Here is a 23,996-nt window from a genome sequence, read left to right as displayed (position 1 = left end):
AAAATGGGGAAGGCGGAGCTCGGGCTCGGGACAGCCTCCCGGCACAGGCCTGCCAAGCTCCCCAGGACACGGGCAAGACACAGACTGCCGTCTCCGTAAGTGCCTTCATTTGGGCCTCTGTCACAGACGCCTAACGCCGCCCTGGCCAACAGGGAGGGCTGGTGGGCCTTTCATGGGGCAACCCAGGAAAATGAAAGCAACACAGTGTCCCCCACTGGTGACCCTCAGAAGCCGATCCCGCCCACGACAGAGCAGCAACAGGCAGTCACACTGGAGCAGCGCCATTCCCGGGCCACTAGGCCGTAGCCACGTCGTTAAGAGAACTAAGCAAGGACATGGGCCGCTCGGGCCGGGAAGACAGGCCAGTGCCGAGGCGGAGAAGGGACCCAGACGGCAGTGCTGCCCGAGAGGTGGCCCACTGGGCTGGGGGCGCAATCGCTCACAGGGCTTGCCTGCGGGTTCCCGGAGACCACGGTACAAGGCAGCAAACAGCCCTGGGGTTTGCGTTCCTGGTGCCATTCCCAGAGGCCTCCCCAGGCCCTTTGGATCAGGACAAGTACATAGGGAATGTTCTAGACAGACACTATAGCTAAGCACGTCACAGGGGCCATTCTATCCCACTTCATAGATAGGGAAATGAGGCGCCTGGCTGAGCCCCTTGTAGACGTTGGGCCCCCAGCACCTCAGCAACCTGGCCGGGAGCCTGAGTCCCTGACCTCAGACCGTGCCCCCTCTGAGAGCCAGGGATGCCTCCCTGTGACTCTGGAGGCTGGGGTCGGTTTCTAGCCTGCCAAGGGCTCCCTTCTCCATCTCCCTTTCCTCCTGAAGTGGAGCCGCTATCAGGCTGGACCCCTAGAGGGTCATGTGGGGCTGGGATACGCAACCTGGTGCCTAGTATGCACCGCCCCCCCCCAGCCCCGCCCCAGTCTTGGCCATTACCATCCTCAGGGAGGAGCTTGGGGAGCCTTTCTCGAATGAACGGGCAAGCATCCACCCACTCTAGTCCCACCGCCCTACCCACCCACCCCCAGCCACTCACCTCCTCATCCTTGTACCAGGACAGAGACTCGGCCGTCAGCACAAACCAATACTCCTTGGAGCCGCCCTTCATCAGACTGATGTTGTTGATGGTCAACCAGCCCCTGCGGATCACCTGGGGGGGAGGGTGCTGCTCAGAGGGGGACAACGCCTGCCGCCCGGCCCAGCCCACCCCCGTGCAGGGCCCAGGGCCCTCGTCCCCAGTAAGGAAGACAGACCACACAGCAGAGATGCCTCCAGCCCTAGGCCAGGCAACCCAACTCCACCTTGCCCCCAAGCATTTCCCACTGCAAACCAACACGGGATGCCCAGGCAGACAGACACGGGGCACGCACACTCACTCACAAGGCTTGGGGGTGGGGGTGGAGGGGGCAGGGAACCGGGCCCCCGGGAGACCCCCTGCACGCGGGTTCAAGTCAGCACAGGCAAGAAAAGGTGTGCCCGGCTACAAGGGGCCTGGGACAGTTCCCGGGCTTGTATGGGAGTGTGTCACATGGGACGTGACATCGGAGGAATCACACTTGCGGGACCAAGTGCCAGGGACGCCCTCACACCCTCTGGAAGATGGCTGTTAGCGGAAGGCTGGCGAAATTGCCACGAAACGGGAGTGGTTCTTCCTCTCCCTCCTTTTGCGGCTGACCGGCAGAAGCGTAACCCACAGTGTCAACTCTGCTGCCCGCGCTGTTGGTCACCTGCCCAGCTTACTCTGGTGGACACTTGGTGGGCAATGGGACCTGCTCTGGACGGGGACGGCGGCCGGCCTCTGTCCTGGGGCTCCCTTCCCCACAGGCTCTTTCCAGAGTACAGGAAGAAGGGATGCTTCCGCCCAGAGGGCTGGGGCCAAAGGTTTGAGCTTGGGGCACCCGCCGGGGATCATGCCCCTCACGGGCCTCAAACCCGGAAGTCCCACTCTTCTCTGACGCGCTGAGGCTCTGGCCTGGAAGATCCCCTGGCCGGGGCTCGTCTGCCTGCAGCTGTCATCTGAGTAGGAGGCAGAGTCCGGCCAGGTCTACACAGAGGACTCATCTGACAGCTGCATGTAGGCAGCCTGAGGGGCCACGGTCCCGTGTTCCCTGGGTCATGGAGGCATGTGTGGGCCAGAGCTACCCATCACTCTGGTCTGGGGACCCCCGGGCAGTGGGAAGCACATGGAGGCACAGGCAGGGCCACCTGGGGCCCAGGCAGCAACAGACTGGGCCAAGCTATGCGGAGATGCGGCCAAGGACAGCTGGGATGGGCTGGTGTTGAGTCCCCACCTCCCCACCCGCCTCGGGGCGGGGAAGGGGGGTGTGGGGGGGGGGTCGGGGGTGGGATGGGGCTTGAGGGATGACCCTGGGGCTCACGTGTCTTCCTAAGGGGTAGGTCTCAGGAGGGGCTTTCTCCTCCCACTCTGACCTGCCCCCAGGCCTGTCAAATCTTAACAGGGCCACCTGCTTCCTATGGCTAGAATTAGGCTCTGAGCCTCATGGGCCATGAGGGTGGAGGCGGCCAGAGCACACCCAGGGACCTCTGCACTACACAGAAGCCCTCGCCCAGGCTGGGGACAGCATGGAATGCCACCTGGCGGCCCTTGTTAGGGCTTCCTGGTGATGACGAGACAGCACCTGGAGACCTGTGGCCACCAGGGAGTGAGCAGAGACTGCTGGCACCCGCCCAACCATGGCTGCCTGGTGGGCAAGGGGGCAGAGACCGCTGGCCCCAGTAAGGTCATGGTATCCTCCCAGGGTGCCCTGGTTTAGCACTGAAAACCTGGAGTCCTGGGAATGCCCCCAGTCCCAGGCAAAGTGGGAGCTCTGGTCACGCTGGGGCAAGGCTGGTCTTCAGACTCCGGCTCAAGGCCATCCTGCATATGGCCCAGGAAGGAGTCCCTGGCTCCAGCAACCACACCCCCTGTCCCAGAGCTGTGTGGGTCTCTGTGTTCATACCCACTCCTTCCTCCCCCAGCCCAGGGGCCAGGGTAGAGCCTGCCTCGTCCTAGCCCAGGCCAGGCAGAGTAGGCATTTCTACACTTCAGTCACTGACAACCAGGGGAAGAGAAGCAGGAAGGAGGTGGAGAACGTAGGCGGTCAGTGCTCCCCGGAAGACAAGTCTTCATGTGGTGAGGCCTCTCCACCCCGGGGCCCAGCCCAGTTCCCAAGGGGGCAGATATGCCCCCCACCTACCCCCTCCTTGGCCTGGCTCACCTGCCTGCACCCTCAGTTAGTAGCAGTCAGAGCTGGCAAACGGGGCCCTGGCCATGCTGTGGGGCATGTGGCCACAGGGCAGATGCCGTGCCGGGAATGGCCCATCTGAGTAGGCCTGGAGAAGCCTCCAAGGTCCCCTTCCCCTCGAGCTGCCCAGAGAGCTGTCCGCGTGGGAGCCATGTAGGGTCAGAGATGAAATCCCACCCTGGGGAAGCGCAAGCTGTGGGCGGCAGACACATGTGCTGAGTCTACAGGAGAAGGAGTGGCTGGCCTTCTTCATCTAGAAGCCAAATTTGTGCCCCAGGGGCCTGGCTTAGAAGGAGGGGGGTGGAGGGACAGAAGAGGCAGGCAGGCTCCCACGCTCCGGGGTACACAGGGACAGGCACGCACACACGCCAGGGGTGGGAGGAAGGGCCACCGGGGGCAGCACGGGCAGCAGCAGGAAGCAGCAAGCTGGGGCCCGCCGGCAGGGTGGGTCAGCCTCCTCCCGGGTCAGGGTCCTCGGCCTGAGTCGCCTGGGGCAGGAATGGGAACCGTGGCCGGGAGACCCAGGGGCCCGCAGCTGGGGCGCGGCTGGCCTTTGGTGCTGGGGATGTGGAATCTGGCAGGAAGAGAACAACTAAACCTCTTGGGGTGTGAGGAGAAGCGGGCCCCTGGACTGTTTGGAGGGGGAGGTGGTGAGTATTCAAAGTGAGAACCCTGGGCGCGGCGGGAAAGGAGTGATGCCTGCCGCAGGCAAACGCCAAGTGGCATGGAACAGTCTAACCAATCATCATATCCTGCCACGGGCAGGGAACAATAGTGGCAGCATCCAGGAGAGAGTTCCCTGATCAGCCAGTCACGCCTCTCGTGGGTGTAGGAGGGGTGTCACGTGCAAAGCTATCACATGGGGGAAAAAAATTCTTTGACCAGTCAAGTCACATCTGCCACAGGAAGGGGAGTAGTGGCCTGCTCAGGAGAGTACGCCAGGATCGATTAGCCATGCCTGCACACGGCCAGGGAGGGGCACAAAGGAAAGAGCGCCGGATCGATTAGTAATGTCTGCCCGGAGTGCAGGAAGAGAACATTTCGGCATGGTGAGGCCAGTGGCGGCAGGGGCAAGAACCAGTTCCAGCAGGGCTTAAGCAAAATCTCCCCTGGCCAGGGATGTGAGGGGAGGGAAGCATGGGGTGTTAGCTGAGTATTTGCCATCCCTGACCTATAGGAACTAGCTACATGTGTCAGAAATGGGCTGGCGGGCGGGCTGGGCCTCCCACAAGGGTGGTGGTCAGGTTAGTGTCCGTGTGAGTCAGCTTATGCCCAGGGCAACACAGAGTCCAGCGGGTGTTGGCCACGGCAGGGGGTTTTTAGGTTAGCTCGATTTTTAGTTGTTCTGTTATTTGGGGGGAAAGGGACATTTACGGGGCGGCGGGGTCTCCACCACTCTTAGGTTCTCTAATGTTTGCTACCACACTAAGTGGGTACTTACCAAGATCTCCCCCTTTGAAAATGCAAAGTTAGGATTGTGGGTAAATCAAAGAAGAGCCGGCAGAGGGAAAGAAAACGTAAGGGACATGAGGGGACAGAGAAAAAGCAGGAAAAGCACAAAAATGGGAGGAGAGAAGAGCAAGGGAAAAAACAGCAAAAGAAAAAAAATTACATGCTATTAATTATATTCATGGTGTTAATATTTAATTCATTATCATCTCCCGAAACAAAAAAGCAACAACATATGTATTACCTATGGCAAGCGCAAAAAAATCATGCAGTGGTTACATCCTTCTTTTCCAGAGGGCTCTATAATCGTGCAAGATAGCAGAGCCCCCACCCCCGTCCCCGCTCCCACCCCTGTCTAATATGGAGAAGTGGGGTGAGCTCTGCAGGGATGATGTGTTTTTCTTAAAGAAAAAAAAAAAAAAGGCACCTAACACTGGCATATATGAAGCTGTTCATATTTCACAAGGCCTCTGGCTGGGGCATGACATCAAGGTAGAGAACGCTTCATGTGGCTCTGGGTTTCTCCAGGAATGGGGCACACAGGACCCTCAGGCTCCCCAGAACCGCTGACCACCACGCGGCCTCCCGCCCCCCCTCCCACAGATTCCGAGTCTCCTGGGGCTAGGGCTGGGGACCCAATTCGGCTGCAGACACCCATGCCCCTCTCTTGGGGGTCAAGTTCTAACCGTGGCCTTGGATGTCAGACAGGGCCTTCTGGGTGTGCAAATGTGCCCCCACAGCCTGGGCCAGAGCTTTAGTTCAAAGACAGGTTTCCTGAAACACCAAAACCTGAACAGACTCAAGAGGCTGGGAGTGGGGGTAAGGGGTCTGGCGGGACGTGTCACGAGCCAGGTACCGTCACTGGGCTCGGCGGTCCCTAAGTCCCATCCGCCCCCAAGGCTAGAGCTGTGGGCTGTGGAGGGGCGGGCTACCTGGTTGGGGATGGCTCTCTTCTTGTTCAGCTGTGTACTCCTCTGCTGGGCGCTGAAAACGAAGCAGAGAGAGGACTCGTGTGGCGACACGCTGGGAAGGATGAGGTGAGGTTCTCTCCCTTGTGGGGGCCAAGTGGCCAGCTCAGGGCAGAGGCAGAGAGGAGCGCCTTCCACACAAAGGGCTACCCAAGGGAAAGAGCTCGGGCTCATGCAACGAGAAGAGGTATTCAGTCAAACTGAGGCTTCGAGGTCCTGACCTCAGCCACCTCCAAGGGCACCAGCTATTTCCAGGGGTCAGTGGCCCCAGAGCCTCCAAGGCGGGGCCCGAGAAGCTGGACTCCCAGGTGGCTGGGAGGCAGCCATGGTGGCTGCAGAGTAACCTGAGAACCAGGCTGTTTGGGGCGCAAACTGCGGCTCCTTCCCACTCTCTCTGCCCATCCCTGACCCCGGCACCAAATCTTCAGTGGCTCCGACCACAGAGCCGGCCACCCTGGGAGATCAGGACAGGGGACGGCTGCTCACCGTGAAAACATTCTGGATGGTTTCCGACCCAAATGCAGAGGAGAGGTAAGGTCACCAGAGGGCTTCTATAAAGTCCTTCATTTGCCTCCAGTCCCTGATCTTTTTTCTTCTTTAGCTACCCTGTTTCCTGGCTAGTTTGTGCCACGCAGATGAAGGCCACGCGTTTTGCACGTGGGCACCCACTCAGCTCCCCTGTTCATCCTATTTTCCACTGAGACAATCACAGCACCACCCGTCTGCAAACAACTGATACCTCCTATTCCTTAGGCATCCTACTTTCTTTTCTTATCGTAGTGCTTGAGGAATCAGACATTCCTTTAGGAATACGCATTGTTTTAGGAACTTTCAGAATATGACAAGGCTAACCATCTTGTTACACTCCTTTACTGGCTGCCTCTGGGGCTGTACCTGAAAGTTCAAGCTGGCTGTTGGATAAAAGAGAGAGAGAGAGAAAGAGAGAGAGTTAAGGAAATAGGCTTCCGTTCCTAGACAGGCAAAGGTTGGAAGAGTAAGAATGGAGAAAGAACTGGGGCACCTGGCTGGCTCAGTCGGTTGAGCGTCCAACTCTCGGTTTTGGCTCAGGTCACGATCTCACGGTTTCATGGGTTCGGGCCCCACAATGGGCTCTGTGCTGACCGTGCGGAGCCTGCTTGGGGTTCTCTCTCTCTCCCTCTCTCTGCCTCTCCTCCACTCACACTGTCTCTGTCCCTCTCAGAATAAGTGAATAAAAAATTAAAAAAAATAAAAGAACGGAGGAAGAACTTGTCCAACAATTTCCCTAGCATTCAATGAGTTTATTACAAAGCTTTTTCTCTGGGCCTGGGTTTCACATTTAGAGGGCAGTGAGAAAGCAGCCGACAACATCTAGCCCAGGAAGGAGTTCGGTCAACAGTGTCTGCGGGAGACAGGACCGATTAAGCCCCGCACAGTGATGGCTGGGTGCCAGCGAGGCCCCAGATGTGCTGCTTGGGGCTTCCTGGCTCCCGCCCTCACCCGGAAGCCCCTGTAGGTGCCCCTTTCCCTTGCCGGCTCCCAATCAGACATTTCTTGCTTTCAGGTGGATGAGGGGAGCGGGAGGAGTCCAAAGTCCTCCCCTCAGCCTGCAGGGCTCCTCCTGGCAGTGGGGCCTGGCCTCTCACCTCCACCCTGCCTTGCTCTCCCCGTGTTCCTGTGTCTTGGGTCTCCCTTCCCTCCCTTCCCTGTCCCGACACCGTCTAGGTCTTCTGCCTGTCTGCCACCTGGCTGTCGTGACTTCCTCGGGAAGGTCTCTCCAGGCCACGTCCCTCGCTCCTCCTTCCTACAGCCCCTCACCTACTCTCCTTTCCAACTCTGGTCTTTCACGCGACAACGTGCTCGGTAAAAACACGTGTCCAGCCTGTGGGCTGTGAAAGGGCGAGGCCCAAGTCCGGCTCGTTCACCCTCCTACTCCAAGGGCCCTGCCCTGGGCCCAGCTCTGAGACAGTGCTCCACGGCTGTCCAGAGGGCCCCCTCGACGTCCACCCTCCAAGGCTGGGGCCCTGGGCCCCACCCCCAGCCAGGGCGACCCCGTTCACACAGCAGGAAAAAGGCACACAGCAGGCAATACCCACCCGGTCACCAGCTGCTCAGTATAATAACAGCTGGGGGAAGTGGGAAGGCCCAGGAGTCCAGAGGAAAGAGTGGAGTGGTCAAAGGAAAAACAGGAGAGATTGTGAGAAGGAACTGTGGATGAAGTGTGAGAAGCAGAGACATCAAGGTGAGGCACAAACAGCAGCAAACCAAAGAGGGGACCAGCGTTTTCCGCCCACATACACCTGGCTGCTGGGGGAAGAGGCGCAGGAGGTCAGGGCCCCTCAGTCCTCCCATAGCAGGGGCAGCCCAAGTAGGGCCCTTGGCTCGTCTGGGTGTCAAGGACGGCTTCTGATCATGCCCGCCTTCCTTCCTTCCTTCCACTCACCTACCACGTGCCCAGCAAAGAACAGCTGACCGACTCTGTTGAGTGCAATGATAGATGTCCTACCCACAAGTGCTAGGTCCAGCACAGAGACCCCTGAGATAAAGATCCTTTTGCACAGCCTGCTAGCCCAAGACTGGGTTCTAACAGGCCCTGCTCCACAAGGAAGCTTCCCTGCGACTCCAAGGCCAGGCCGGAAGGCTGCCCCTTGGACTCAACACAAGCCTCACGCAGCCCTGACCCCAGCAGTGATTACCGTGGGTCTTAAGGGGTTGGCTGCGTGTCTGTCTCTGGCACGGGACCTTCCTTTGAGGGTGGGGACCTGGGTCTGTGCTTGGCACAGAGAACGCACACCAGGAATACTTGCTAAGTGAATGCAAGGAAGCTGGCTACCGATTCTTCTGTTGGGCTCAGGCAAGAAGACCTTCAGGAGGCCATCAGAACAATGTGACGCCCAAGTTCGCTGAGGGTGGACCCAGGGGCTGACGGAGTCAGTGCACGATGCCTGAGGCCCCCAGCATTTACATCTAGGCCCTGCTGAAATCAGAGACCCCTGCTCTGGCACCTTCCTTATCCACGTGCCATGGAAGGGTTTGATTTTGAATCCATGGTGTACGGATGGGAGCCACGGAGAGCCTAGACCGGACAGCACGCTTCCCAACGAGCAGCCCCCGGAGCCTGTGAGATGTTCTGCGAGAGGGCCGAGTGCAGATGGGGGAGTCTGGAGAAAGCCGCCCAGTTTATGAAGGTTCTGAGAAGTCACGTAGGAAGGAGAGCACTGAATGCCGCCAGCCTCACCCTTTCCCGAAGCGGCTGACCACAGGTCTGCCCCATAGGAGGCGTGTTGAGGACAATGAGGATGGACGCTGCTATTAACCCCGGAAAGCTCCCAGATACTCTCAGATGGCTCTACGCTTCACCCCCCAGACCCTGACCTGACAGAAAGACCCTCTTGCCCCAGTCTGCTGAGGGAAGCCAACTCAACCACCTCCCTCGGGGCCTGGCTCTGAGGGCGGGCATTGGTGCCACCCACCGGCTGCTGTCCTGAAAAGTACATACTTGGCAAATCCGATAAAGTCCTCGTGGTTCGTGTTGATGTAGGACTGCTCGATGTCGATCAGAAGAAGAATCTGGAAGAAGGAGGGGAACTGTGAGTACAGAGCGGAGGTTGGCGGGGACGGCAGTGGCCAGAGCAGTTCCCCAACCCGCCAGCAGGGGGAGCTGGAACCCTACGGCTTCCCAGGCCGAAGACCTGGGCCCACGCGTATCCTTCCAACACAAACAAACCTTGGGGTAAATCTGTAGAGGGAAGAGGGGCACGGGTAACTGAAACTTCAGGGCCTCACAAGGAAGAAAGACGGGGCCAACAGAGCAGGGGGAGGCAGCTCGTTGTGCAGCGGTGGCTGCAGGCGCGGCCTAGGCTGACCACCTGGGCTGCAGTCTTGCCAGGCCACCGCCTGACTTTGTGACCCTTGGCCTCACGTTACGGGACGGTGGAAGGTGGAAAGGAACAAGAGGTCCAGCTGTGTAGGGTTAAATAATTCCCAATATGTGACGTGTTTAGAGTAGGGCCTGGAGTGTGGTAAGTGCTGCATTCAAACAGCGAAGATAATGTGGCCAGGCAAGGGCGTTAGAATGGAACCCAAAAACACAGGACCGCAGGAGCCAGTCAGGGTGTGATCTCAGATAAGGGACAGGCCTTCACATAATACCCTGCCCTTTCCTGGCGTTTCACTGTGCCTCTGAGCCCTCCAGCATCAAACACGCCAGGCACTTGGACTTTGTGGGGGTGCTGGAAAATGCTGGGGTGCTCTGTCCACGGGAGCCATTGTTGCCGGTTTTATAAGGCCTGCGCCCCATCGGCCAGAGCCTTGGGATGGAGCCCAGAAGTGCTGGCGGTGGGGCAACCAGGCGCCATGGCGTGTATGAAAAGGACAGCAACGTTCTTCAAAACAACAACAAAATTAAAGGGAATCTTTGAAGCTTCTGATACAACTTCAGGGCTACAGAAGCCGCACGGGAGCCAGCTTCTGCTCCACTGATGCGCGAAACACGGCAGTATCGCAACCAAATACAAGGCGGCTTGTGCTGGTTCTGGTCTGAACAAACACCTGCCCAGAGACCCCAGTGGACACCTGGGGGGAAGGGACGGGACCGGATGCAGCCACGTGCAGCCGGCTTTGGGCTCACTCGGCACACGGCAGGTGCGGGGACCTGTCCCGCTCTCTGTCCTCGTGTGCGCTCGGTCTTCACGAGAAAACGTCGGAACATAAAAAGCACCCACGCATCATCGGGAGCGCGAGTGGATGAAACAAGTTGTGGTCCACACGCACGAGGGAACCCTATGCGGTAATCACCGGCAACAAACTCTGCAAAACACCGCAAATGACAGGGATGAATCCTGAACGTGCTATGCGGAGTGAAGGAGGGCAGACTCAAGGGGCTACACACGACGGGAGTCCACTCAAGTGACATTCTGGAAAAGGCAAAACTTGGGGAACAGGGAGCAGACGGGTGGTTGCCGGGACCGGCGGGCTGCGGAGGGGTAAAGGCGGGGAATTTTGAGGGCCACAGAATGGTTCTGCATCTTGCTGAGGGGGCGGTGGGGGAGGGGGGGGTTACCTTCTTTTATGCATTTGTCATTACTCAAAGAAATGTATGCTCAAGATTTAAGCACATAAACTTTTTTTAATTAAAAAAAAAAAAAAAGATTTATGCAAATAAATGACACCTGAAAGGTAAAACAAAAAGCCAATACCTGGTCCTTGGTTCTCCCCTCCCGTTCCCGGATGTACGTGGTGACGATTCGCTCCGTCTCTTCTCGCAAGCGGGGGTAGGAGCTGAGCTGGGGGGCGGGGGAGCAGAGTGGTGGCATTGGCTGTGTCCTCGTGGCACAGGAAGCGACACGACCACACAGAGAACGTGGGGGAGGGGAAGTGACAAGGGGTGGGCCCACCGAGTCCCCACCCCACTCCTGTCTCCTAGCTGCTCCAGCTGGGAGACAAGAAAGGGACGGTGGGGGAACGGTGTGCCAGAGAGAGTGACAGGGTGCCCACGCACGAGCAGAGGTGCTTTTTGAGAATGGATTCCAAGATGGAAAGTGGCAGAGAAAGTGGGCGCTGTGTGTGTCCGCTGCCCTGCAGCGATGGTGGCCCCCTCCGCCCAGCACTGAGGGCGAGGACCTGAGCATAATAATTAAGGCCACCAGGCCAGTGAGGCGGGACCTCTCGCCCAGCTCGTGAGTGAGTAGCGCCTGTTCCAGGCGGATGGGGGCGCCATCTGGGCCATCTACCTCAGAGGGACCCCCTTGCCGAAAACCATTCCCCGATCATAACCAAACCAAAGGCACAGAGAAGCCCACCTTCTGAGGTTTGGGTGAAGTCCACATGGTGGGGAAAACTGAGCGGGTGCTCAAAATCACTAGTGGAAAGCCTCTCAAACGCCCTGTGACGTGACGAACACGCAGGTCTGCGCGCTGATAGCATTTCACCTGCGGCGACATTTTGGAGACCTGCCCCCCCACCCCCACCCGCCCTTCTCTACGGGGTCCAGGAACAGGCACTCCTGCCGGTCCCCACCGCCTGCACCTGGCTACACCACCGGCCTCCCATCCCCGTCCGAGCCCAAACTGGGAGTGTGGACCAGGTGTGCGTTCCCAACTCCCTCCCGTTCGTCTGCCACGCAAAGTTGAGGCGTCGCGGGGCGACAAGGGGCCCACAGAAGGGGGTTCCTGCTGAGGTAGAGTTTCCAGATGCGTGGGTGAAGACTAACATGGGTAGGGGGAGAAGATGCGGGACGAATGCGCAGGTGATAACAACGAAACCTTCGGTTACCTTCTCGGCACACTTTTTAATGACCGTGGCCAGTTCTGAGACCACGAGATCAACACACTTCAAACTCGGCTCTTTGAGTTTTACAATCTGTTTTTTCACAATGGCTTCAAAGGCCATGTCGGGGGTGAAGAGCCCCGTCCTGGGTCATGCGGAGGGTGGGACGAGGTAGAAAGACACCCAGGGACAGTGCAGGCCACACACACGGGATGGGAGACAGAGAAAGAGAAGAGAGGAGAGTCAGCTGGTTAGTAACATGCAAGTAGGAGGCTGTGCCCGCATTTGCCCCGGAAGCTGCTTCGGATCAAAGAGGAGTCCTGGGTCGGAGGAGAGGCTGGGGCTTGCTCTGGGCTTTCATTACGGAAGCGCTAGGGGTCAGTGTCACGGTTCAGACAGCCGAGGGAATGTGGAGGCCTTGAATTTCCACACCTGTGACAATGCGATCTTGGATGATCATCTCTACCCCGTCTAGGTTTTTCTCTCTCTCTCTCTCTCCCTTTTCTAATCGAAGAAGCTTAAGAAGCAAATGTGGGCTTTTCCAGACCGAGACAGAAGGCTCAAGCAGAGTTTCCCTGCCTTGGAAGACCGACCCAGAGCTCTACGGCCACCGTGGACGTGCAAGCACGAACCGCCCACTGGGAAGCACTTCAGCTGCCTGGCCAAAGCGTGCTGCCCTGGGAACCAGGCCTGCGGGGGAGCCCGGCGCGTCCTGCCAGGTGGAGACAGCGGCCCGTGAACACTGGCACACGGTGCCCGTGACCTAGTGGCTCAGAGGACATGCTGCCTGGGGGGGGGTGGGGGCAGCTCTGTTCCTGGAGGAAGCCAGGGGTACTTGGTGGAGGCAGTTAGGAGCCAAGCTGGGCACCCGAGTGTTCGTTACGCTGTTAGCATTCGGGCCTTTCTTGGTGCCTTGGGGACAGAGAAGTGGCTGGCTCCAGGAAAGCCCGAGGGTGCCAGGCGTTTGTCAAGAAAGGGTGACAGCCAGGGAGGTTCGTTCAGGGAGCCTGGCCTCCGACAGCTGACACGGGGTCCCTCTCTGCTTCCCAGAAGGCAGCAAAGCGACAGCCCAATGAAACCCCCAATTGCATCAGACACATGCTAGGCTTGATATCAGGGTCCCAGGGAGCCCTGCCCACCAGTCTGGCCAGTTCTGGAGGCCTGGCGCACCCCGCCCCCCCCCACACACGCTGCGCCCAGGCCAACACGCCCCCGCCCCAGCCCCTGGGAAGAGGCCACATTCTTGGAAACTAAGGCAATCTGGGGGGAAAGGGCACCAGCGGGGCAAAGGCTGGAGCAGCACTGGGAGCCTGATACCAAACCCCCATACCCCCGCGTCCACAAGGCCAGGAGTCACCCTGCCGAGGGCCCGATACCTTACTGGTACACTGCCTAACTGTATTGATTAGCTCCTGGATAACCAGGTCGACACATTTCAGACAGGGCTCTTTCAGCTTGACGACCTGCTTTTTCACAATGGCCTCGAATGCCAAGTCCGGGGTGAAGAGCCCGGTCCTAAAACCATCCGTACCCGGGGGCAGGGGAGATAAGTCAGAGAGAAACAAAGCACGGTCAGCAATTTCATAGGCATGGGCCAGGTCCCCGAGAATGAGCCAAGGTCACAGCAAGTCTGGGGGCTGGACGCCTGCATCCACTGCCTGGAAACCCACAGGGAGTCCTGAGGACGCCATGGTGATTTAAGACTGGACAACCAGAGTGCCTACTTTTGTCGGATAATCGAGGGGACCTAGGAGTCTCACGGGAGCCCTGTGATGGGGACACATGCTGGATTCCTGTAATCGTGACTCAGGTCTGGCTCCCCCAACCCCCGGGGGCAAATCTACAGTGAGCTTTCATAGCTGGGCTCATGCCAACTGACTGGGCAGCTGAACCTACGTGTAGCTGAACCTACGGGCAGCAGATGGCCCCGTGGCCTACAATAGATCCACACGAGACAGCACACCTGCCCTCGAGTGCCCTTGGAGACCCATGGGGAGAGACTTCTAAAGCCACTGACAAACCACCCAGGAGCCCACTCCAGCCCTCACAATCAGGGCACCCAGAGGGATGGGGGACCAACTGGCTGGAGGACGGCGCCGCAGAGGTGAAGGGAACGTGGCAACTCTCCCCTCGGCACTTGCCTGACTCCGTGGATGTTCTTAATGGCGTAGCTGATCTCGCGCCGTAAATCCTTCTCGTCGAACTCCATCTGAGAGCAGACAAATCACTCACATGCAAGCAAGTGCCTGCGGCACCCCCACAACAGGTGCGTATTTGGGGAACATTACGTGTCCTGTGTGTGTCTGTTTTCACACGGCGGCCTATCGCACTAGACCAAAATTCTTCAAAACATTAAAACCCAATTTCAGCAAGGATGGCTTGAAATGAACACTCTCGCCCTCTCCCAGAGGTAACGTGAATTCACATGAACTTTCTTACGGGCTACTTTGCAATACCAGTCAGGACCTCCAAACACATAGCTACTTTCACGCAGTTTTAAGTGTTGTAGAAATCTACCTCGAGGAATTAATAAGAATTAGTGACGTTTGTAGAACTATTCATAACTGCTGAAGAATGTGAAAACCACCTAAATGTCCATTGATGAGAGACTGGCTCAACGTCTAACGGGACATCCGTAAGATAAGATACTACTGTGTCATTAACAACACATGAAATATACATGACTGGTGTGGAAAGATGGCCACCGTACGAAAAAAAACGTACAGAGACATATCCGTTTGTTTTTTAAGTATGGATGAGTATACGTGCTGTGTTTGCATATGCGCTGGGCACTTACCCACTCGCACAGAAATAATCGGGGAAGGACAGACACCCAGGTGCTAACAGATGTTGTCTACGGGTACTGGGATTATGGGTGTTTGCCCCCCTTTAGCTTTTGTTTTCATTGAAAAGAACTTCGCTGTTTTTTACAAAAATGGTATGTGCTCGTGGTGAAAAGTGCACAACTTCAAGCTAATTAACAAAAAAAAAATCTCAAATCCCAGGGCCCAGAGCTGACATTTTTGTGTGCATCTTTGTAGATGTGTCTACATAAAGACACACATCCAGACGCGCCCCTTCACGTGGAAGGGTGCTGTAAATATTATCTACATGCCTCGCTGCACATGCTGGCTCCCTGGCCGGCTTATTTTTCCCATCGACACGATGAGGCCATTTTCCTACGAGAATTTACCTCTGTGCTCTGCGTATTTTGCAAAGGACGTGTGCTGGTTTTTGTCAGAGAGAGAAAATGGAGCTTTCGTTCAGGTCTGCTGGATACCTCTAAGCTGCCTGCTCAGGAAACGAGGGCCCGAAGGGGACACCCTCCCCCCCACCCCCCCAACCTCTGCTCCCAGCAGGCAGACGCCTGGAGGCAGGAGGGAGGAGGCCCGGCCGGAAGCTGTGCAGAAGGGGGCCTGACCCCGGTCAGGAGGGCCCCGCCCAGCGGTGCTACCTTCACCAGCTCAAAGGGAAACCGCTCGTGGAAGATGCGATTGATTCGGGCACCCCCGGAGAGTTCTAGCGTGTCCACTTGGTCTCCAGAGCCTTCGATCCTCTTTTCAAAGTCCACCCCAAACTGCTGGACCATCCTGCGCGGGAAAAAGGAAACCTGAACGTCAGAGGGGAGGTTCTGACCCAGAATTATGTTCCGGGTCAAGCTGTGGCTTACACACTCCTTTTCACTTTTTAGCACCAAGATGCATACAAAACGAGTAAGATACAGGGCTGCCGATGGCAAGCAATCACTATGTGCCAGGCCCATTAGGATTATTCATTCACTGAATTGGAGGGGGTTGGGTAGCATTATTACTCCCATTTTGCAGACAGCAAGAGTGAGGACGGGGGAGGGGAGGGTCACAGCTTAGCAACTTCTGCCTTGATCAGGCAGAACTGTGAGTGAAAAAGCAGCCCCTCCACACAACTCAGGTGGATTCTGCCAATGACTGCTGTGATTCCGTGGACAAGTGGCTTTGCCCCTCCGAGCCTCAGTTTCCTCATCTGCATGGTAAATCTCCGCATAGGGTCATTGTGAGGATTCAAGGAGTTTCGATTTTTTTTTTTTAATTTTTTTTTAATGTTTATTTATTTTTGAGAGAGAGAGACAGAGTGTGAGTAGGGGAGGGGCGGAGAGAGCGGGAGACACAGAATCGGAAGCAGGCTCCAGGCTCTGAGCTGTCAGCGCGGAGCCCGACGCGGGGCTCGAACTCACAGACTGTGAGGTCATGACCTGAGCTGAAGTCGGACGCTTAACCGACTGAGCCACCCAGGCGCCCCTCGATTTTTTATCTACTCCAAGGAATCACCAATCCTAAGCAGCACTATTCATTGGTACCCCCACAAAAAAGAAAGAATGCAGCCAATTAGTGGTAATTCACCTAAAGCTTCTGAGTTCAGAAAAGTTAAAATGTTTTAATTTTTTTACATATTTATTTATTTTTGAAAGCGAGAGAGACAGAGCGTGAGGCGAGGAGGGGCAGAGAGAGAGGGAGACACAGAATCCAAAGCAGGCTTCAGGCTCTGAGCTGTCAGCACAAGAGCCCGACACGGGGCTTGAACCCACAAACTGCAAGATCATGACTTGAGCTGAAGTCGGAGGCTCAACCAACTGAGCCACCCAGGCACCCCTGTTTTGTTTTGTTTATTTTTTTATTATTATTTATTTATTTATTTATTTTTTAACGTTTTATTTATTTTTGAGACAGAGAGAGACAGAGCATGAACGGGGGAGGGGCAGAGAGAGAGGGAGACACAGAACCAGAAGCAGGCTCCAGGCTCTGAGCCATCAGCCCAGAGCCCGACGCGGGGCTCGAACTCACGGACTGTGAGATCGTGACCTGAGCTGAAGTCGGACGCTTAACCGACTGCGCCACCCAGGCGCCCGTTTTGTTTTTTTTAAAGTGCTCCCATAAGGGGCACCTGGGTGGCTCAGTAGGTTAAGCGTCCGATTTAGGCTCAGGTCATGATCTCATGGTTTGTGGGTTCAAGCCCGCATCGGGCTCTGTGCTGACAGCTAGGAGAGCGTAGAGCCTGCTTCCGATTCTCTGTCCCCCCTTCTCTCTGTCCCTCCCCAGCTTATGCTCTCTCTCATACAAAGAAATAAACATTAAAAAAGAAAGTAGTAATAAAAATAAAGCACTGAAGTGGTTGATGAAATATGTTAATACCACACATGGGCCCTGGGAACCCGGCCCAACCCTTACAAAAGTCTCTGAGTGTTGCCAATGAGCCCTGTGATCACGTGTGCAGCAGGGAAGTCAAGTATTTATTAGTGTTTGGTTTTCCTTAGCATTTCTAGTTGCTTTCCCAGCCTCTGGCACCATCTGTCTTAATCATTCCCGCCCCCCAAACTCTTGATCTCCAGTACTGCGCACAGTCTGCCCTGAACAGGAGCTACTGTGGTCAAGGGACCGGCCTCTACTGGCCTCTACTGGCCCAAGCCCAGTTTGCTGGCGAAGAGATGTCCAGTTCTCGTGGGCGAGTCCGGCTGGTGCCGGTGAGAGGCCGGGCCTGGCCGCTGATGAATGGGTTCTCCCCGAACACCTGGCAGGGGGGCAGGCGCAGGATGTCTCAGATCCCAAGAAGCTTTTGTCCCCCAAGAGATGAACAGCGTTAAGTCTGAGCATCAAAGCATTCTCACCCCTGAACCCACCATGCAGTGCTGCGTGGCAGAGGATGGGGGGACATCAGGGTTAGGATGTGGCCACTATGGGTGGTGTTCCTCTGGTGTGTCTGTGGGAGGAGTCATACGTGTGGGACCCTCTGCCTCATGAGCTGCCAGGGAATTTCTGAATCCCACTCTAACTAAGCGCCCAGGGTTCCTTGCAGGCCAGAAACCGGGAGTACGGAGGCAGGAGAAGCCTCGAGAGAGAACCTGGTATTGTGGGGCACACCAACCCTCGCCCCACCTCACAGCTGGGTGGCTTCAAAGAGTCCCCATCAGCTCTGAGCTGGGCCAGTGGGCATCCGCTCAGGGTCAGGGTGAGAATTCCAAGAGACAGAGCATAAAAAGCTGGCACAGGGCCAGGCTCCCAACCCTGTTCCCCCATGTCTGTCCTCCCCACAGCCACCAGAGGGCGCCTGTCAACACCTGAATCAGGCCGTCCCTCCTATGCTCAGAACCCTCCCTGGCTCCCACCTGACAGCAAAAGTCTGATTCCTCCCTGTGGCCCACAAAGACCTGAATGCTCTCTGCTCTGTCCCTTCCCTGCTCTCCCCTCCTCCACTCTACACCTCCTACACACTCTCCTCTCACTCGTTCTGTTCTGCCACATAGCTTCCTCCAACACTGCAGGGTGCTGTCCTGCCTCAGGACCTTTGCACCTCCAGGCCCCACCCCTGACCTCTTCAGGTCTTTGCCTGACTCTCACTGTCTCAGGGCAGCCCTCTAGACCATTCTATTTAAAAAAATTTTTTTTTAATGTTTTATTTATTTTTGAGACAGAGAGAGAGACAGAGCATGAGCAGGGGAGGGGCAGAGAGAGAAGGAGACACAGAATCCGAAGTGAGCTCCAGGCTCCGAGCTGTCAGCACAGAGCCCGATGTGGGGCTCGAACTCACGAACCGCGAGATCATGACCCTAGCCGAAGTCGGACGCTCAACCGACTGAGCCACCCAGGTGCCCCTAGACCACTCTATTTTAAATGGCAACCCCACGCCCATCCTGGCACCCCAGCCTCTTCCCGACAATAATATTTCACCATTTAACACAATATTCGTTTTCTTATTTACTCATTTTCGGTCCCATCCCTTCCCTCCCTGCTTTCTGAGCATGTGGGGGCAGGGCTGGCTGGCTGCCCCACCCACTGTGGCAGCTCCAGTGCTCAGGACAGGGCCTGGCACACAGGAGGCTCCCCAAGGATGTCTGCTAAGTGAATGGATGGATGGACGGATGGATGAGGATCGGCACCCAGCCCAGACCCAGGACCCCGCGGCCGGCCAGAGGCCCCGGCGAGCCAGGCAGAGGGTGGGAGACACGTACTGCAGCAAGGCTTTGGTTTTGCGAGTGGGGTCATCGGGCCGGAAGTTCTTGTACTCCTCCACCTCCTTCTCCAGGGACAGCAGCTGGCTCTGCAGCTTGCTCCGCAGGGCTGGCAGGGACTCCCGGATGTGGTTGGTCAGTTGCTATGGGACAGAGAGAGGCCAGAGGTCAGCACAGGCAGGATGCTGGGAAGGGGCAGGCCTGTTGCACTGGCAGGGGGCTGAGGACGAGATGGCCCCCTGCACCTGGCGCACCCCCCCCGGCCTCGAGAGGAAGCAACAGGAGTCACACCTGTGCACGGGACCAGGAGAGGGGACACGTGCCGCCCCCAGCAGCGGGACGCCGTGAGCAGCCCCCTGGGCCTGCGCCGGGCAGATAACCAGGGTTTCCGGGCCACACGGCACACCGCGTGCTGACCCAGAACAGCCTCCCACGGGTGCTCCGGGGAGAGGCCCAGGGGGCCGCCAGTGGACCCACGTCCTGGAGGACTGGCCAGCGGGCCCCAGGACAACGGGCAGCTGTACAGACACAGGAACAGGCCCCAAAGCCTAAGGCAGAAACAGCTCCCCAGGGAAGGCACAGAACGGATGCAGGATGTGTGCTCCCTTCTGTGAAAGACAGGGAGAAAGTAAGAACATATTTTTAGTCGCGTGGACAGAGAGAAGGAAGCATCACAGGAAACAAATGTGGAAGAAAGGCCGGAGTGGGGCAGGCGGGTGGGAAGGGGACACCTCTGCGGCCCCTTCTCTCCTGTTCTGCTTCCGAATCACGTGGATTTAAGCAGTCGCAAATTGTAAAAGGAAGCGGCACGGCAGATGAGGTTAGAGAACGAGCCTCAGGATGGGTGGGGAGAGAAAAAGTAAGGGAGAATGGTACACGGCACACAAATACAAGGTTGTTCAGGTGTCAAAAGAAACAAAGGGAAGGGAAGGCAAAGAAGGGGGGAGGGGGAGGGGAGGGGAGGGGGAGAGGGACAGGGAGGAGCAGGGAGGTGGGAGGAGGGAGAGGAGGGAGCTGGAGAAGGACAGGGAGGAAGGGGAGGGAGCAGGGAGGAGGGACAGGAAGGAGGAGGGGGAGTGGGGAGGGAGGGGAGGAAGACACAGACACAGTGGCCTCTCCAGGCCCTGAGTGTCTCTAGAAGGAAGCCCACTTAGTGGTGACACTGGCCAACTCCCAGGAAGGGACCCACCACCAGATGGGAAGAAATGAGATATTCACTATATTTGGGCTGTGGGACTTTTTTTTTCTTTTAACTATAATAAAAGAGAGAAAAGAGAGACAGAGAGGGAGGGAACAAAACAAAAAGCCATAAAAGCAGCTAGTACACTAAAAGCGGAAAGAAGCATTTTGCCGTCATCTGTCCTACACCAGACAAGAATTTAGAGTATCCCTCAAGCTTGAAAAAAGGTGTGAGGGAGCCTGAGGCTCCAGCTCAGCACATTCTGTGGCAGGATTCTGACAGTCCCTCTGACACCCTCTGTGGCCAGGGGCAGTGTCCCAGACCCCCTGTGGGGCCTGCATGCCTTCTGGGGTGGGGATCTGAGCCACACGCCCCGCAGACCTTCCCTCTGGTGTCCGATCGCGTCTTAGAGCACGAGAGCGGCCCCGTTTCGTTCACAGGGAAAACAGGGGACAGGGGGGCCACAGCTCCCAAGAAGTGCCCCGATGCAGAGCCGCATCCCAGGAGGTCAGCCGGGCCCCGTGCCGGCTCCCACAGGAGGCCCCTGCCACCTGCAAGGGGGTTTTACTTCCTTTCCTCTCCCACAGCCCTCTGCCCAGGCCCACTGCTTCCTTTCCTGGAGGGCCCCTCCCACAGGACACTTTCCTCTTTGCCCCTGAGCTGCCTTCTCTGCCTTCCTGTCCTGCGCCAGCTTTTCATGGCCCGGTTGCTACCTAATACCTGATTGTGCATTCATCTGGTGACTTGTTCCGAATCTGTTCCCCGCCCCCCCCGCCCCCCATTAGAAAAATGTCTTCCCCGAGGACAGAGCCCTGCTCTTGTGTCACCACTGCATACGCGAAGAAACGATTCACTGTTGCTCTGATGCCACCTTCCAGGAAGCTGCCACAAAGTCTCAAAGGGGAAGGTCTCGCCACCCTGGATGGGCAAACCAGGACAGACCCTGAGGACAGGCAGCAGCGTCTGTGACAGTGAGACTCCGCAATCCCCCATCAGGGACTTTCCTCTCCAGAGAAGTCGACAGGGGCACAAGATGAGGTCATTAACATGTTACTAGCGGCGGCCTCTATGCACCAGGAAGACGACAAGATGGAGTCAGTCTCCAAAAAGAGACGGCTGAACAGACTGCATTCAGAGACCAGTATGCAGCTGCGAAAAGGAGTGAGGAAGGGTTCTTTTCTGCACAGCCAGCACTCCAGGAGATACTGCTGAGCAAAAAATCCTCAAAAGCAAGGGGCGGGGGGAGGGTGGGAGGCGCATGGCGTCATTTACGGTAAGAAAGGGAGAGCAGTGATTCTGGGAAGTCCTTTTCGCTTCTATGGACAGAAAGAAACGCAGGCAGTACCAACTGTGGGGCCCCGGAGGTGGAAGGAAGGGGCAGAAGGGGGCACCTCGCCGCACGTGTATCGATACCTGCGTTGTTCATAAACCCTATGAATGCATTCCGTGTAGAAAAACAAGACAGCGGTAGAAAATGCAATACTGGAGCGGCCAGCACCTGGTACCTGCTGTGTTTCACGCAACGCACGCACTGAGCACTTAGCGGACGCCGCAGCCCTGGGGGGCAGGGACGGTGATGGTTCCCAACTGACGAACGGACGCCAGAGGCTCAGAGAGGCTGGGCCACCCAGTCAGAGACTGGGGTGGGCTTCGGACCCAAGAAGGTCAGGCTCTACAGCGCTCCCGACGAGGTCCCGTCCAGCACTCCTGGCCACCCTGCCTCAGTGCCGGCCAGGCGTTTGTAACGTACGCAAACTTCTGGGTACGTGACTAGATCATTACAACGGTAATTAAAATAACAGGAACAGTAACCGTGACAGGAACAGTGCCACGACCCGCTTACTGCATACCCACTCTCCACCAGGCCCCGAATCAGATGTGGACTGAACTCATTTTGCTAAAACGCGCGCCGGCTCTAGACCGAGGCCAGCATCACTGTGGACTGCACCTGCACAAAATCCCGGCTGTACCTGGTTCAGGGTCTTCTGCAGGTGTGGGGTGCCCATGCGGTCAGCCATGTGCCGGTAGGCTGGGTGGGAGAGGAAGAACTTCCTCTCGGCCGCCAGTGCCGTGCGGATGTCCTTCTTGCCCTCAATGTCCTTCTGGCTGCGGTTCACCACACCGATGTAGCCTGCGGGAGGAGAGGGGCAGGGGCCGTGCCAGGTGAGCCGAGGTGCCCGGGATGCCCACCGCGGACCAGGAACGGGGCTGGGCCAGGTGCAGGCACAGACAGGGACCCTGTCCCACAGGTCACTCGCGGACTGGGCCGCAAGCCCCACTCATTACTCAGAAACTGGGAGAACACAAACGCAGAGTGCGGTCCTGGAAAGCAACAGAAGTATCTGCAGGAGAGGGGTGACGCCCGGCCTGATGTGAGGCGGGGGACGGAGAAAAGCTTTGGAGAAGACGAAACCCACAAACTGTGTTTTAAAGACAAGTGAGAAGGGGCGCCCGGGTGGCTCAGTCAGTTAAGCATCCGATTTCGGCTCAGGTCACGATCTCGCGGTCCGTGAGTTTGAGCCCCGCACCGGGCTCTGTGCTGACGGCTCGGACCCTAGAGCCTGCTTCGGATTCTGTGTCTCCTCGTCTCTCTGCCCCTCCCCTGCTCATGCTCTCTGTCTCTCTCTCTCAAAAGTAAATAAACACTAAAAAAAAAAATTTTTTTTTTTTTTTTAATAAAGACAAGTAAGAAAACCACTTCAAAAATAAGGCCGAGTTAGGAATACCTCATCTTGCCTGGTATTAAAACCTGTTACGTTTGAAAAGGTTGGGTACATTGGGGCATGTACGCCTGGAGAGATGAATGGAACAGAAAAGAAAACAGTCCAAAACCACATGAAGGGCAGGTGGGAACTAATGGCTAATTCCTCAGAGCCAACGGGAGGAAGGTGGATCACTCAACGGCCACGGCCAGCAAAGGAACAAAGTTAGTTGTGGGGGCGCCTGGGTGACTCAATCGGTTAAGCGTCCAACTTTTGATTTTGGCTCAGGTCACAGTTTGCGGGTATGAGCCCCGTGCTGGGCTCTACGCTGACAGCACGGAGCCTCCTTGGGATTCTCTCTCTCTTCCTCCTCAGCTCGTGCACACGTATGTGCTTTTTCTCAAAAAAAAAAAAACAACAACAAAAAAACACATTAAAAAAAGACACGCAAAAACCCAAGCTGGGTGCCTACCGAACCTAATCCTCAAGGGATCACAGATCTTGAAACTGGAAGAGAACACGGGTGGTTTTCAGAGATGACTCTATTCGGGTTAAAATTTTCTGAGCCAAGACACAAAGAAAATGGTAACCGTGACCACGTGAGAAATGGGACGTGCAGGAAGGGCTGGGAGACCTTCTCCTTCACAGGCGGCTTTCAGTACCATTTCGGAATTCTTCACACATGGGAAACACACATGGGAGACAATGTGTACCACAAAGATGCTAGCATGAAGAGAAGATCTGCCACGTTCGGACATGAAGAGAAAGGGGATGGTGTTCAAAAAGCCAGAACAGTCTCGGGTCCCCGCGTGGGGACGCGAGGCACTCAGCACACCAGCAGGGTGGGTGAGTGGATGTCACAGGACACTAAGAACTCAGCCTCGTGGCTGACCCATGGTAGGTGCTCAACAAAGCAGACGCGGGGACTGTCATTCACGACTGCTGACATAACCAGAGTCGGAGAGGTGGACTGGGGACAGGTGCACACATACGTACATCCCCCCCTGCTTAGCAGCAGGCGTTGACGGTCTCCCTTGGGGGGAGGGGAGTGGTGCCTGCCTGCCTGCCCTTATTCCCGCCCAGTCTCGTGCAGGCCCAATTACTTTTCATCCTGTCCGCGTATGTCACTATGTCCGTTTTACAGATGAGCGGAAGTGACCAAGGGGAGGTCACGGAGTGGGGCAGCCGGAGAATCAAGAGGGTGAACCCAGACCTGTGGGAAGC

General features: G+C 56.8%; 1 protein-coding gene across 8 annotated transcripts in view; it reads right to left on the bottom strand.

Moving 5' to 3' along the window:
- Positions 1 to 23,996, bottom strand: part of DNM2 (dynamin 2) — an 89,686-nt gene that overhangs the window by 12,920 nt on the left and 52,770 nt on the right. For 3 of the 8 annotated variants that reach the window (XM_042978173.1, XM_042978170.1, XM_042978167.1), the window contains exons 6-15: positions 22,041 to 22,201; positions 18,891 to 19,033; positions 15,366 to 15,501; positions 14,053 to 14,120; positions 13,288 to 13,426; positions 10,843 to 10,929; positions 9,144 to 9,214; positions 5,630 to 5,681; positions 4,690 to 4,701; positions 1,040 to 1,153 (exon numbers count right to left, since the gene is read on the bottom strand). In XM_042978173.1, the coding sequence (XP_042834107.1) occupies positions 1,040 to 1,153; positions 4,690 to 4,701; positions 5,630 to 5,681; positions 9,144 to 9,214; positions 10,843 to 10,929; positions 13,288 to 13,426; positions 14,053 to 14,120; positions 15,366 to 15,501; positions 18,891 to 19,033; positions 22,041 to 22,201 (983 nt within the window). Of the gene's footprint in view, positions 1 to 1,039; positions 1,154 to 4,689; positions 4,702 to 5,629; positions 5,682 to 9,143; positions 9,215 to 10,842; positions 10,930 to 11,917; positions 12,057 to 13,287; positions 13,427 to 14,052; positions 14,121 to 15,365; positions 15,502 to 18,890; positions 19,034 to 22,040; positions 22,202 to 23,996 lie in introns of all 8 variants that reach the window. The other 5 variants (XM_042978174.1, XM_042978169.1, XM_042978166.1 and 2 more) reach the window with 3 other exon arrangements.

This window comes from Panthera tigris, chromosome A2 (genome assembly GCF_018350195.1).
Source record: "Panthera tigris isolate Pti1 chromosome A2, P.tigris_Pti1_mat1.1, whole genome shotgun sequence".
In the NCBI taxonomy this organism is placed as follows: Eukaryota; Metazoa; Chordata; class Mammalia; order Carnivora; family Felidae; genus Panthera; species Panthera tigris.
Note: the sequence above shows the minus strand (reverse complement) of the source record. Positions and strands in the feature narration are given on the sequence as shown.